Here is a 13,332-nt window from a genome sequence, read left to right as displayed (position 1 = left end):
TAAGGTATAGCTGAGACAAAATGCAGATTAGGAAGGAGAAGCACATCTGTTTTACAATGGAACCTTATCTTTTGATCAGGGTGGGTTTTTTTTCCATTAATAATTGAGAAAAAATCATAATCACAAATTCTTCAGGATTAATCTCTGTGTTACAGTTTGGTAGAAAAGGGTGTGTGTGTTTTTATTTTTCCAGAACTCTGGGAAATAAAAGGTGCCTCAATTGTATTTGCCTGTGGAATTAAATCATTTGTAGCATGTGGAAAGGTGTTGGACTCTCAGGTCTGACACTGGAGATTGCTTCAGCTCCTGCATTTAAATGAGTCTGTCTCAAAAAGATGATCTTAAGTGACTGTATGGTATGGGATCTTCTGCATTTCATGTTCAAGCTTTTTGAGTACTTAGAAAGATCTTAAATATTCTTCTGAATTGTTGTAATCAATAAAAAAATGGAGGAGCGGGGGAGGGGAGGAATAGTGTTCTTTATGCTGAGAATATGAGAAGGTAGTCAAGAATATGTAACCTGAATGCTGGGGCAGCCTACCTATGTAGGTTTTTTCATTTGTTTTTTTCCCCTTCCCCGCCGGCTAGATCTATTGATGTTTCTAGATGTAGTGTATTAGGAAAGAGGCAGCTGTAAAAGAATTTAACGGCCACTGATTTAAATCTGCCACGCGACGTATTTCTACTCGCTCTGGTTTTTCTGTGCCGCATCGAGTCAAATGAAGATATGTCAGATTATTTTTTTGCAAGGTATAAATGTGAGATGTATTTGAGATGGACTCTATTACTTTAATAATACTTAATTGGTGACTTTTAAAATTTACACTTATCAAGAAAGCTGATTTTTGAAACGTGAAACAAAATCACATTGCCTTTGATCTCATGAGGGATTTGTAGTTTTTGGTGTGCAGTGTATCTGATAGCAAAATGCCCTGCCTCACCCAAAGATCCCAAAGTGATCGAACAGGTAATCAGGAATAGGGATTGGTTCGGATGGTTTTTGTCACAGTATCTTTAATTGCGAGGGTTAAATAAAAGACAGAAGTGCACCGTTTCCTTGCCAGAGAAAAAGTGAAATACACATTCTCTCCCCTAGCTTGGGGAACCTATTGTTCGCAACACTCAGTCAGGAGAAGAGTTCCGTGTTAGTCTGAAGACCCGATTAAGTCTAAATCGAAGGTAGGGTTCTTCCGGTTTGCCTCGCACACTCAATTTATAATTCTAACACCTTGCCAATTGCCCGACGGAGTAGATCAGCATTTTGACGTTGCCATTTTCTTCATCACGTTCTCTGGAGGCTAGTAAGTCACAGAAAAAGGTAAACCATGCTACTTGCTCTTTTCTGATGTGCGTGCATGAGGGGGTAGCAGCTAATGCAGTCTATGCATATAAACTTTTCCTAAAACCTTTTACATGCCCATTAGGAGCGTACGCATGTGTGTGGGCACACATAATTGATCAGCATATGGAAATGGTATTTTGTGGGGTTTTTTTTGAAATTTTATGGAGGAGGCAGTAAAGATTCCAAAAATTTATTTCTCCTATTAACAATGACAACTTTAAAATTGTTTTCCATTTTTGGCAGCTTAAATCTTAGGGAGATGGTTACAAACAAAAATGGCCAATTTTTGGCCTGTGATTTGGATAAACTTTGCGGACATCTTCCACCATAATAATTTATATTTCTCAATAAAGGCTAGTCTAGAGAGGTTAGATGGAAATAGGGAATTATGACTTGGTTTGCAGTTGTTTTTGTGCTCGATCCGTCTTTGCTGCTGCAATGAACTGAGGCAGACGTAGCGGCATCTTTTGTAATAGTACCCTCCCAGTTTTATCTTCCGCGGCAGCCTTCTGATGTATGGAGTGGAGATTTCTGGCTCAATGGGCAGAAGTCGGCGTACACTTTAACATTTTTAGGTAGTAATTGAGAGAATCCACAATTTATCTAGTCACAGATTCAAAGATAGCTCCAATGGCAACAAAAGCAAGAAGGCTTTATCTGCAAACTTTGACTTTATGTAAAATAGAACAAAGCCAACGTCTCCTGTTGACCTAGAATGTACATTTGATTCCCCCTTTAAAAGGAAGGCAGTTTCTCTAATCAGGGTGCAGAAAAATGAAAAAAGAAAACATTTTCGATGGCTAAAGTAGCTTTCAAAGACTTCCGTGTTACGACTGTAGGTTTTCTGTAGAACCTCCTAATCTTTCGTGATGTGCGTTCAAGGCCGATAAGATTTGTAGAGGTGAGGTACAGAACCGGTGCTAGCAAACTCGCCGGACTCCTATGGGCCACGTGAGAGACAATAGGCAGGTAACGGGGACGACAGGCATTGGAAAATGAGCGCAAATTTGAGGAAATTAAAGGAGAGCTGGCAGAAGAAACGGAGGAGCTCGCGTTCCCATCCGCTGTAAATTCTGTCCAAATGTGCGGCTACGAGATAGCTTTGTCAAATGTTTTCTCGTCTGTCTGTCCGTAGCTGAGCCTCAAGTGGCCTCTGTCAAGAGTAATTCACGGTACGGTAATATTTCAGATTGGCCGAGCCATGCTTTTGGTAGATGAGCAAAGCTTTTTCTTTGTCCCTCATTTTAGCTCTGCTTTATAGCAATGAAACTTTTGCTTGACACGAAAGAGTCTGTCTAGGCAGAAGCAGAAGGTTGTTCACGCAGTATATTTGAGAGAGCCTTGTCAAAATCTTTAAAAGCAGTGGAAGTTTCCAGACTTCACAAAAGAAAAATAAAAAATAAAAAAAAACTTTTAGGTTCTGGTTCAGTAACTGCTGTGCAAGAAGAGAAATATGAAAAGGAACCACAGACATTCTGGATGTCAGCCTGAGAAATTTTCCACTATTTCCTTTAATAACATGCAAGCATGCTTTCATTGCTGGAATTTCAGTTAGGAGTTCTTTTCTGGCTGAATCCTCGAGCTATTTGGTGAGCGAGCGCTTGCAGAAAATCAATTGTCAGGAAATAAATTCTCACGTGCGAGACAGTGCATAAACGACTCTCGTTCCGGACGTAACTACTGATTATATTACTCTTCGGTTTCTTGTTGTTGAGTGTGTCAGCTGTCCCTATTACTACGTGATCGCTGCTAGGTGATAGGACGTATTTTCTTGCTTCTGATGGTAATTCTAGATCAAAGTTTCCAGTAAGGATTGTATGCTGCTAAACTAGAAATCTCAATTGTCCTATCTTAAATGTGAAAAGGAAGAAAGACATTAGGATGCATAACCTTTGTAAAAGAGTTAATTGTAGAGACTATTTAATAGTATTTTTTTAAATTAGTGGAGTTTCAGCTACAATGATGCAAATCACACTATAGGGATCTTCAGGTTCAACCATATTAAATCCCTTTTTTGTGTAAGTTGGTCTTGTTTACCAAAAGCTATCCGACCTTTCTCCGAGAGGTAGAAGAGTCTGTACTTGCAATACATCTCGTCTTTTTGTCACTGCAGATATTTATTGTTGACCTACACTGCTTTTGGATAAGGCCTAAGGAATCCTTCATACCTTGGGTTGAGGTTTTTGTTTTCTTAAATATTGTGTGGGAGCTAAGGTAGTGTATTGTGTGAAAAGTAACAACGACATGACAACCGACTGTCCCAATTCCTTCTTCTCAACGTTTCTGTTAACTAGCACTCTTCAATTCTACGTGTATCGTTTTTATCACTGTTTCAGTAACGAGTCACCTTTTCCATCCTCTTTCAGATATCACGAGAACTAGTAGCACACTGTATAGAGGGAAATCCTTTGGGGGTAACTCTATTCCTTAGTGCAAAGTCGGCTTGAAAGCTTTTTCGAGGCGACGAGGTTCCGCGTGCGAGACCGGGAGTATTCCGGCATGAGAAAATAATCCGTCGTGCTTGCGTTTTGCATTAAATTTGACATGGCGGGCTTCCGTTGACTTTGTCCGTTCCGGACGATCTGGAAAAAGATGTCAAACATTTTCTTCGTTACGTGGTTTTGCGAGGTTTCTTCAGTAGACTCGTTTCCTGCACCGAGGACTGCCCTCTGGAGTAATACGACGAGTGAGTACCTTTAACTTTCAGTAATACATTATTTTAGGGTACTTCATTTTACACCGTGCGGGGTTGCGCACGTATTGCCTGAGTCGCTCGATTTCATACCCGGTATGCGGTGTCTGCCACAGCACAGGTGCTTCTAGATAATTCTAAAAAAAGCCCACTCTGGTATCCTCTTCCTCAAACGTTGAGACGCTAATAGAGGATAGATGTATTTATTACAGATCTGTTGCACCGGATCGGTGGCTCCGGCAGAGGATGTACCGCGTTTGTGGTGGTGTTACTATGGCAACTGCTTTCGAGGAGCTGTCTCAAGGTCACTCATCGGTTGTAGCCTGGAGTGCTCGCTGCCTAAGCTGAATATCTACGCCGAACTATTCCGGAAAAGATAATGCCATTTCGGAAAAGCGACGATAGGGGTGCGAAGCGGAATTTTATTGTTAGGTCGAGGGAAAGGAGAGTCTCATCTAATGGATGAATATACAGGGTAATATTTGAACATTATTAGGAACATTGAGGGGCAGATTTTAATTCAAATGTAAGTCAACAAATTTGGTATCGGTGTCATGAAAATTGTCTTATTCATAAGCAAAATGAAACAACGAATACAACCTGTGGAAGCTGAAGAACTCGTATAGAAATTGGGGACCGAGCCTGAGGTTTCTAGTGTAAAAATGACTGCTTATACTGGTGACAATTTAGACGAGATTGTGAAAACTTACACTGAATTGAGAATTCAGGGCTTCTCATACTTACGGACTTTTTTAATGAGACATTCAGATGCACTCTCACATCTAAATCCTTGTGCACATTGTCAGAGACCTCCGACTACTGTTTCGACTGCGATCTTGAATTAGGAGCGAGGGAAGGGTGGCCTTTGCTAAGCCCTTGATCCTGCTGCTGCCTCATGCTTTGTGGCTGTTGTGTATGGGTGTGGCAGTATAACCTAGAAAATGTCCCCGTTCACCAGTTGCTGCACGCTGCCAGGCGCTTTAACTACTTTGTAGCTGGCGGGTTTATAGAGAAGCTACTCTTGGTCTCGGTGATGTAGCAATAAAGCGTGTTCTGTCCCGTGAGCTTGTAGGAGCCGCGCAGCAACAAAGCTAACTTGGTTAGGTGAAATGCTCAAGGAGCTTGGCAACTGCTTTAAAACAGAACTGAGCACGTTCAAGTACTTTAAATAAGGCACCAGCTCTACAGATATCTTCATTGGAGCCACGAGATGAAGCAGTTTGTTTACACAAGAGATCACTTTCGCTTCAAAATCTTTTAACTTCCTGCTTTCCCAAGATGTGTTTTTCCTAAATGACTTCAGATTAGGACGCTGTGGACTGAGTGGAGCCTGTCTCAGTAGGACACGCTGTTAATTCAAGGGCAGTCTCTTACTGGCTTTGTGAACTGTGTAATAAAACTGCATAGAAAGAAAGAAAAGGTACGTTTGCAAGGAAATTCTGTGCAGTTTAATAAAGGGTCCGCGGAATTGGTAATTTTTTGCGGGCTTGCCGGGACATTGTTGTCAATCCTGTTTGCCTGGAACACTAATTACACAGACTTTGACTTTAGTTATTAGGTTACTTATGTAGAGATCTAGTAAAAAAATCCAAATTTTAATCCAGTTTTGTACTTGGAATCTTTTTGGAGACAGTGCCAGCAATTGCCAGTATCGTCTTCCCATCCCCCGACTTTTGAGTCTAGTTTGCCTGCAGCTGCGGTAGTAGGCATCTTTCTTTCAGGTACTGACCTTGGCTTGTATTAATCAAATTTAAAAAACACAGAAAAGCTTTTTGGTAACATGCTGACCTGATACAAAATTTTATAGTATACCTTTTCTTTTAAAATGAGGCCATCTTGCAGAAAGGGAATTAATTTATGATATCTTACTTTAAAAGAATTTCTCTAAAATGACATATTTACAGAAGGCAAAAAAAAACAAAACCAAACTGCGCTTCTTGCCGAGAGGATTGTACCGAGAGCTTTTTGTAAAGTCTTAAATTGGTATTGGCAAAACTGTATTTTAACCTAGCAAGGCTGTCAAAATGCGGCATTATTTGACAGCATTTTCTTTGGTGTCTTTCCATTTTTGAACTAGGGTAGAAAAGCTTGGTAGTAGGGCATGAACTCTCTCAGCTAGGATCTTACGATATCTTCAACTTTCTACTTCAGGTGTTTTAATTGCTTCCTCCGTCTCTTGTTAGAAGCTCTCGAGGAATTACACCTAATGTCTAGTAGGCGCATTAAGCTGCTGCTAGGGCTGTTTGCATAGATTAATAAGGGAATCTACCTGTGTCAGTTCGCTGGAAATTGGTTTTCTTTGGCCGCTCTAAAATGGAGTGGCTGACTTTTCCTGAGGCATGTTTTAAAAAGTTTTGCATGATTATCTTATTGCCTAAAACTATTTCGGCAATTGACTTCCAAAAGTATTATATACAAAAGTATGATGGGCAGTGTTTTCACCTGGCATAGCTGTTTTGTAATGTTCTGTATCTTTTTGGTGGACCTATATAGAGGTCTGAGACTGGAACATTTTCCACCATTGCAAAGTGCTCTGAAAGCCTTTAGGGTTCTGGGCAAGATAATTGACCGATTTTGAGACTGCACTTTGATGGAAAATTAGCAATAGCTGCCAATTAACTGATGTTTTTTCCCCCCTTAGGCTGTCATGCATTATCTTGAACAGTCTACCTTGGCTTCGGTGTTTGGAAAATCGAGTTGTATTTTCACCGGCATCTTTACCGTAAACCTGTACGTCAATGGCATACGTTGTACCTCTTCACGGTATATTCAGATTCTTGTCGTTCTTTCTGCCCTGTGTTGGAGATCGGAGTATGCCGACATGTACGCTTGCGAGTGTTTCCTGATTTGACTGCCGCCTGCTTTAGAACGGTTAGTTCGGTGTCGTTTACTCTGCAAATATATGCAATGACTTGCCATTCTACTGAGTATCGAATCAGAGCTGCTATGATCCCTAAGTAAGCCTACACCTTTCTGCCATGTTAAATCATACTATCGGGCAACGATGCTACGGAATTTGCCTGAACTGTATGCTTTATATATTTCTCTTCATAATGCCATGTATTATATTGTCTGTTGCTGCACTGAACTGAGAACTCTATCCACGTATTCACGATTGCCATAGTCCTCTTTCCCTGTGGTCTGCGAGACCAATAAAGGGGCGATAAATGTGTTGCTCTCTGTGTTGAAGTGTAGTTGACGTGGACTGTTTTCAAGTTCAAATGGATGCCAAAACACAGTCATAGACAGTGTTATTCAGATTTGCTGTTAGCAACATTTTCACCGGTCTCTCAGAGGAAAAACGGGTGCCAGCACCGATTTTGGGATGCTGTGCCCACCGTGCGCCGGTTCGCTGGGTCTGTAGTTAGTGAGTTGAAACTGCATTGTTAGTGATGATACAGTAGAACAAGAAGCCTATTCTATCCTCATGCTCTAGTTCTGTAATGATGTGGGTGAAGGAGATGCATCCTGTCTTTTCCGGTGCTAGAGCAAGGCAATAGATTACAAATCTCATGTCCAGACCGATTTTTTACTCAGGTGGCTATGTACTAGTTGTTTTCCTTCGCAAAGCTGTGTAGACCCAAGGACTTCCGTAGCGAAGAGCACGAATTCCAGGTCCATCCTTCATGAAGTAGACGATGTCCTGTTTTGAAGTCAGCATCCAGAAGCGGGCTATTATTACTGTTGCGGTGAGGACCGGGCAGCACTATTTCTTGGGCTGCCCAGCCTTACGCCAGTGTGCTGTGGATTCCTCATTTGAGGTGAGGCAAAGTAAATTACTGCAGCTCTGGACTGCATATTCAGAATCCTTTCTGACAATTTGTACTGCTGCTCTCCCTCCCCTTTCTCGAGGTCAGCGTTCCCGGTCTGCCAACACAATGTCGTAATTGTAACATCTCCAGAGTTAAGTGATGCTTTGATAATAGCTAGAATCAGTTCTACCCCTTCGATTACTGCCATGGTTTTCAACTAAAGCAGGAGAAAGGGCCCGTAACTTCTCACTCGTTGCCATACTGTTTTCGACGTGTCCCCCTTTCCTTTTATTTCCATGCTAAAAGCAATGCTCAGTCCGCAGGAGGCTGCTGGGCCTTCTGCTGCTCGTTTGAAGGGAGAGGAAAGGGAGGAGAGCCCCTTTCTCCCTCACTGCCCGCTCCGTGGCGGAGGCGTGCCGGGCTGCAAGGAGTTAAGGGCCGCTGCCGCCCGCGGTTCTGTCTGGAGTCGCTGCACGCTCATTGGTCGCAAAAAGGTGAAATTGAAACCGCGGTAAACTTTTGACCCTGTCGCAGTTCTTGTGGAACGCTTTCCCCTTGCCAAGAGCAGAGGGGTTTGTTGTTTTTTTTTTTTTCCTCCTCGCCTTTTCCTGTGCCTTTTTCCTCTGTGATCATGCTGTGCTGCGTGCGGCCTCTCCCGGGAAGGAGGAGGGACGACAGCAGGCGAGCAATTTGCCTGTGTGCTGCTGACGGCGAAGCTGGAATATTCCTTAACGGCTAGTACCGGCTATCTGCTAAACCTCCCATCGTTAAACAAGCGGGAGACCATCTTTCAGCTTCCAACAAGTTTTTTTGTGGTTAAAGAAAAAACAACCCAACAAAGAGCAAGCTGCGAGTTGATGCTGACGAAAATGGCTAATTAGAAAGCGGGAAAATGAGGATGAGTCACTCGGTACGCTGGTTTCAGCGAGATCGGTCGCTTAGTAAAAGCGTTGGCTATTTAAAAAAGATTGAAGTGTTGTCCGTACTGAACTCCAACGTAGAAATGTCTCAGTAATGTTCCTACTTAGTTCACACACCCGTGGATTACATAGGTATTTACATAACTTCTTTTCTATTCTGTATCTTCCTTAAACGAGAAAGCTCCCCACACCTCAGTCTGGGAGACAAGTAGCGCCAGCTGCACCTCGCTGCCACGTTGCAAAGTGTCAGGGGGCCGGAGTAGCTGATGTTACGAGTTTTTATTTAGGGTGGGCGACTCTAGCAAATTCTGGACCTAATTAAAGTGTGTGTCATTTTCGTACTATGCAGATTTTTATCGCAAACTCAATATATCTGTGCCTCAGCAAATTCACCTTTCCTGTGCAGCGCTGCTAAACTGGACAAATTATAGCGGCATTACATTTTCGATGAAGTATGGATACCACATTTAGTTATTTCACGTTTCTTTCCCCTTTTCAATGTGTATCTTTTCACTGACGAATAGCTGACTTAATTACTGTGCTCAGCTTCCATTTGCTCCCTCACTAGCTCGAAGGCACAGGTATAGGCCTTCTGTTCTTGCTGGAACATTACATTTACTGAATGTTAAATGCCACTTCATCGAGGAGTCACTCGGCACCTTTTCTAGAGATAACATTCAAAACTGTTCCTCAACAAGGAAACCTGATCCCTGACTGCTTCAGGCTGTTGTTTTCACATTTCCCATTTCTTGTTCTGGCAAATAGTTTCATCAATTTATATAGCTCCTAATCGAGAGATTAAGTTGAGGAAGGACCCTCAACTGTTGTGATTTGCACTCTTTAAAAATTAGTTTCCGTAAGCAGTTCAATTGTTTACAGGTGTTTAGTTTACTGCAGTGTCAATACAGTAGGACAAAATTGTGACGGTTCGTTGTGGGCTGTTCTCATAGGGCTGCTGTTCTTGTTGCAGCTCTTTCTGGCAACTGAAGGAAGCTCCAGGAGCGTTGCCGGCAATATCGAGGGAACGGTGAGTACTAAATGATTTATAGCAGATCCCATGCACCCTCTTGTGTACGATTCTCCTCGCAACTTCAAAAGAAACATGCCCTTAAAATGATAGTTTGAGGCCTCCCCGTTTGTTCCGGCTAGTGTTCCTAAGCAGCAGCTCTTATATAGGCTTTTTTYCCCACTCCCTGTGATTATTTGTTCCGTTCTCCCTCTCTGTGCCCGTGTACTTCCTGTACATTGTCCCTTTCACGGCCGTTCGTCTGCCTTCGCGGTGGAGCTGCGGTGAAGCTGCGCATCACGTTGCCTATCATAGTAAAATGGGATAAATGCTCTTCTAAAGGAAAGAAGATTGAGAAACAACTACCAGAAATTACAACTCACTTCTGAAGTCTATTTCTGAAGCATCGTTTAATGTGTCTTAGACTTCTCTTGAACAGTTGCACGATCACATTGTGGTAACATTGTGTATATGTGCCTTTTAGCGTTAGAAATTCATCATCTCTAAAATCTTTGCTGCGCATGCCAGCGGTAGGGTGGGAAACTGGCAGAAAAATGAACACGGACACAGAAGCTACAGAAACACAGATTTGCTTAGTTTGGGAAATCCTGTCCCTTCACAGGACCCTACTGGAGGGAGTGTTTTTGAAGACTATTATTGAGACCTAACTGCTGATAATGAACACTAATGTAACTATTTTTTCCTGTGATTAATATGGCCAGAAAGAAGGGTATCGGGGATACCGAGAAGACATTTTGTACCCAAAATGCATTAAATGAGCAATCGGAAACCAAAGACGCGCGTTGCCATTCCGTACCGTTTTATTTGCGTGTTTCTTCGGAGCCGATCTTAGTGTTGGTGTCCTCTCCCCATATTCCACAGTGGGGACTGGCCAGCTGCTTTGGACTTGTCCTTTTAGAATTTTCTCCCCCCACCAAAGTTTCCACATGGTGAATGAAAAATTTGAGGAGAAGTTCAAGCCAGGGTGTTTTCATCTATGTCTTCCTCTATCTAGTGTAAGCAGTTTTGTATCTAGAAAGCAGTTTCCTATCTGCTTTTTATAAGCAGAAGGATGGAAAGGTGACTTAGAGGAAATTCTAGAGCACAGTCTCTCAATTTGGAGAGCTATTATATATTCCAGAGCTCACGAGGACTCCTGTTGCATGCCTCAAACTTCTGCTGGTTTATTTCCTTTGCTTTCAGGTTGCTTTTGACTTGATTTGAAGTTGAATATGTCCATGCTGATAGAAAGTGTGTATTAGAGCATTGTATGTTCCTTGACGAGAGATTTTTAGAAATGCTTCCATTAATTTCAGCGTGATGATGTCCGTGTAACAATATCTACTTTGGAAGTTGAAATTCAAAAACGGTAAACTTTTGACCTCGGGTAGATGTTGCCCTGTATAATGCATTATATTTGGCCAGTAAAGTAAAAATTGCATTTTACTGGGCTCTCGTTTGTGGAAAACAGCGTGTATTGGTTGGCAATGCCTGACAGCTGACATTTATCCAGGATAACATGACCTTTACTCATTCTTGCATTTTGAGGCAGCTTTCAGAGCTCTACATGTATGCAAATGTTCACATGAACTTTACTCAAGCTTGCATTTTTGAGCAGCTTTCAAAACTTAAACATCTATACGCACGTTCCGCGTGTCTCGTAGCTTTGAACTTTTTGTTCTAGAGATGTTGACTCTTACTAAGATGAGGATAGGTCCCTAATGGTTTTCATTTATTGAATTTAGTCAGATAGTAAGCCTTTTATAATCTGGCACCATAGTGTAAAATAAGATAATGTCAAATTTGGAATGAAATTTAGAACGTCTGCATCTGTTGACTTGTAGTAAGAATTTGATCTTTTTCGTTTTCTGCTTCCTTTATTCCACTATTTCCATCAGGGTCTTCCACCTTCTCCGATGTCCGGGCAATAATGTTTTTTGCAGTCCGTATAAATACTAGGCATTATTTGTTCCATGGGTTTGCCCTTTCTACAACTGTTTTCATAAAATGTATCCATCATATTGATTACTTTTTCTTCTCCTCCTGCAAAGACGCGTGCTTACTTTTCTTCTTTCTGCGTTTGGCTCGTGACTGGAGCCTGATTCATGTGAAAATTGATAGATACTTGAAGTCTTTGCTTGACTTGGCCTCAAAGTTTTAGAAAACTGTTCATTTTAGGAGGTTAAGCAAGAGAGATGAAAACTGTAACAACTTGTAAAGGTGGTAATAGTAATCTGTTGGTTTGATACAGAGCTGGGTGTGAAACTCATGTAGGCCCCTTATTTGCTCCTCTAAGGATGAAAATTCTTTGTGTCTGCAACTCTGTTTTGGCAAAACGTTAATTTATCGCTTTCTTTTCGGGTTGTCTAAATATACATTTAAGTACTGAGAATCTCTTATTTTAGATGAATTGGAGCTATACAGTGGTCCCGGTACAAAGGTGCAAGTTTTAAATATCTCTGAAACAAATTAAATGTGTTTTTAACCTTCACTTTTACTTACAATGATACAAAGCATTCTAAGCCTGTGTTTTGGCTAAACACAAGGTAGATTTCAAAGAAAGGTAACCAAACATTATTCTTCAGTAGCAAAAATGTTTATGGATTAGCAGTAAGAATACTTACTTGTAAGTGTCACAAAAGTAACTTATCTGGGTAAGTTCTCTGTACTTTGAATTAGTATTTTGAGAGTTTTATTGACAATTACTGTATCATTGCTTTTAGTTTCTGATGCCTGGTCAAGATGAGTGGATTAGGCGAAAATTCCTTGGAAAGTTTGACTAATGAGTCAAGGAAGCGGAAGCAAGTGCCCTGTGATACACTAGGTCCAAGGTAGGTTTATATAGAACTTACCTGGTTTTTAATGAGTTTTTAAAATTAATTTTCAAGTTTGCGTTGCCGTTTAGAGTAAGTTCTAACGGAGGAATTTGTTCAGTTGAAAAATTCTCCAGGCCAGCTTCTGTTGTGAAGATAGGTAACTTTACTATTACGTGTAGATATGCCAAAATTGATGAATTTTACTTTATAATTTACTCTTGTGGAAGTGTTAATATAGTGCACATCTTATAAAAGGGATTGAGTTGGAATGGACCTAAAAGATCATCTAGTTCCAATTCCCAGTGTCGTGGGCAGGGATGCCTTCCACTAGATAAGGAATCACTTTCGATGTTGTTATTGCAAAGCAAAAGAAGAAAAACCTCTTGCTTCACAGAAATTTTAAAGGCATCGTCTTGTATCTGGTAAGAGATTTGACAGGCCTCCTTTCAGGTGGTTACGTTTAGCAAAGAATATTGCAAGAGGTAGAGTTTATTGCTGGTTTGTTTGTACTTCTGTTTCTTCAGGCTAGTTCTTTGCCAGTTCATGTTAAATTTTGACAGTCTGTGCTATCTTTCTGCTCCTCACCTGACTGTCAGATACTGTTGTCCGAGACACTACGTTTTCTGTACAAGGTGCATTGCTCTACATCATGTGTTCTCTTCTCGCCTTTCTCGTTCTTCTTGCCAGAGAGTATTAACTTTGATTAAATTTGTCCTCAGGTGTTGTGTGTAGTCGTATTTGTGCCTTTTCTATACATCCCAGTGCCCCTTGCCAATTGCCTTCATCGTTCAGATTGTGTATGAG

At 41.3% G+C, this 13,332-nt stretch overlaps 1 protein-coding gene across 13 annotated transcripts in view; it reads left to right on the top strand.

Moving 5' to 3' along the window:
• Positions 1 to 13,332, top strand: part of NCOA3 (nuclear receptor coactivator 3) — a 39,048-nt gene that overhangs the window by 2,273 nt on the left and 23,443 nt on the right. For 8 of the 13 annotated variants that reach the window (XM_057385351.1, XM_057385344.1, XM_057385339.1 and 5 more), the window contains exons 2-4: positions 6,676 to 6,905; positions 9,677 to 9,733; positions 12,436 to 12,543. In XM_057385351.1, the coding sequence (XP_057241334.1) occupies positions 12,455 to 12,543 (89 nt within the window). In that variant the 5' untranslated portion in view covers positions 6,676 to 6,905; positions 9,677 to 9,733; positions 12,436 to 12,454. Of the gene's footprint in view, positions 1 to 6,675; positions 6,906 to 9,676; positions 9,734 to 12,435; positions 12,544 to 13,332 lie in introns of those variants that run through there. The other 5 variants (XM_057385340.1, XM_057385341.1, XM_057385342.1 and 2 more) reach the window with 5 other exon arrangements.

This window comes from Malurus melanocephalus, unplaced genomic scaffold (assembly GCF_030028575.1).
Source record: "Malurus melanocephalus ecotype Western Australia unplaced genomic scaffold, MMel_1.1 scaffold_815, whole genome shotgun sequence".
In the NCBI taxonomy this organism is placed as follows: Eukaryota; Metazoa; Chordata; class Aves; order Passeriformes; family Maluridae; genus Malurus; species Malurus melanocephalus.
This window is presented reverse-complemented; position numbering and strand designations above follow the sequence as displayed.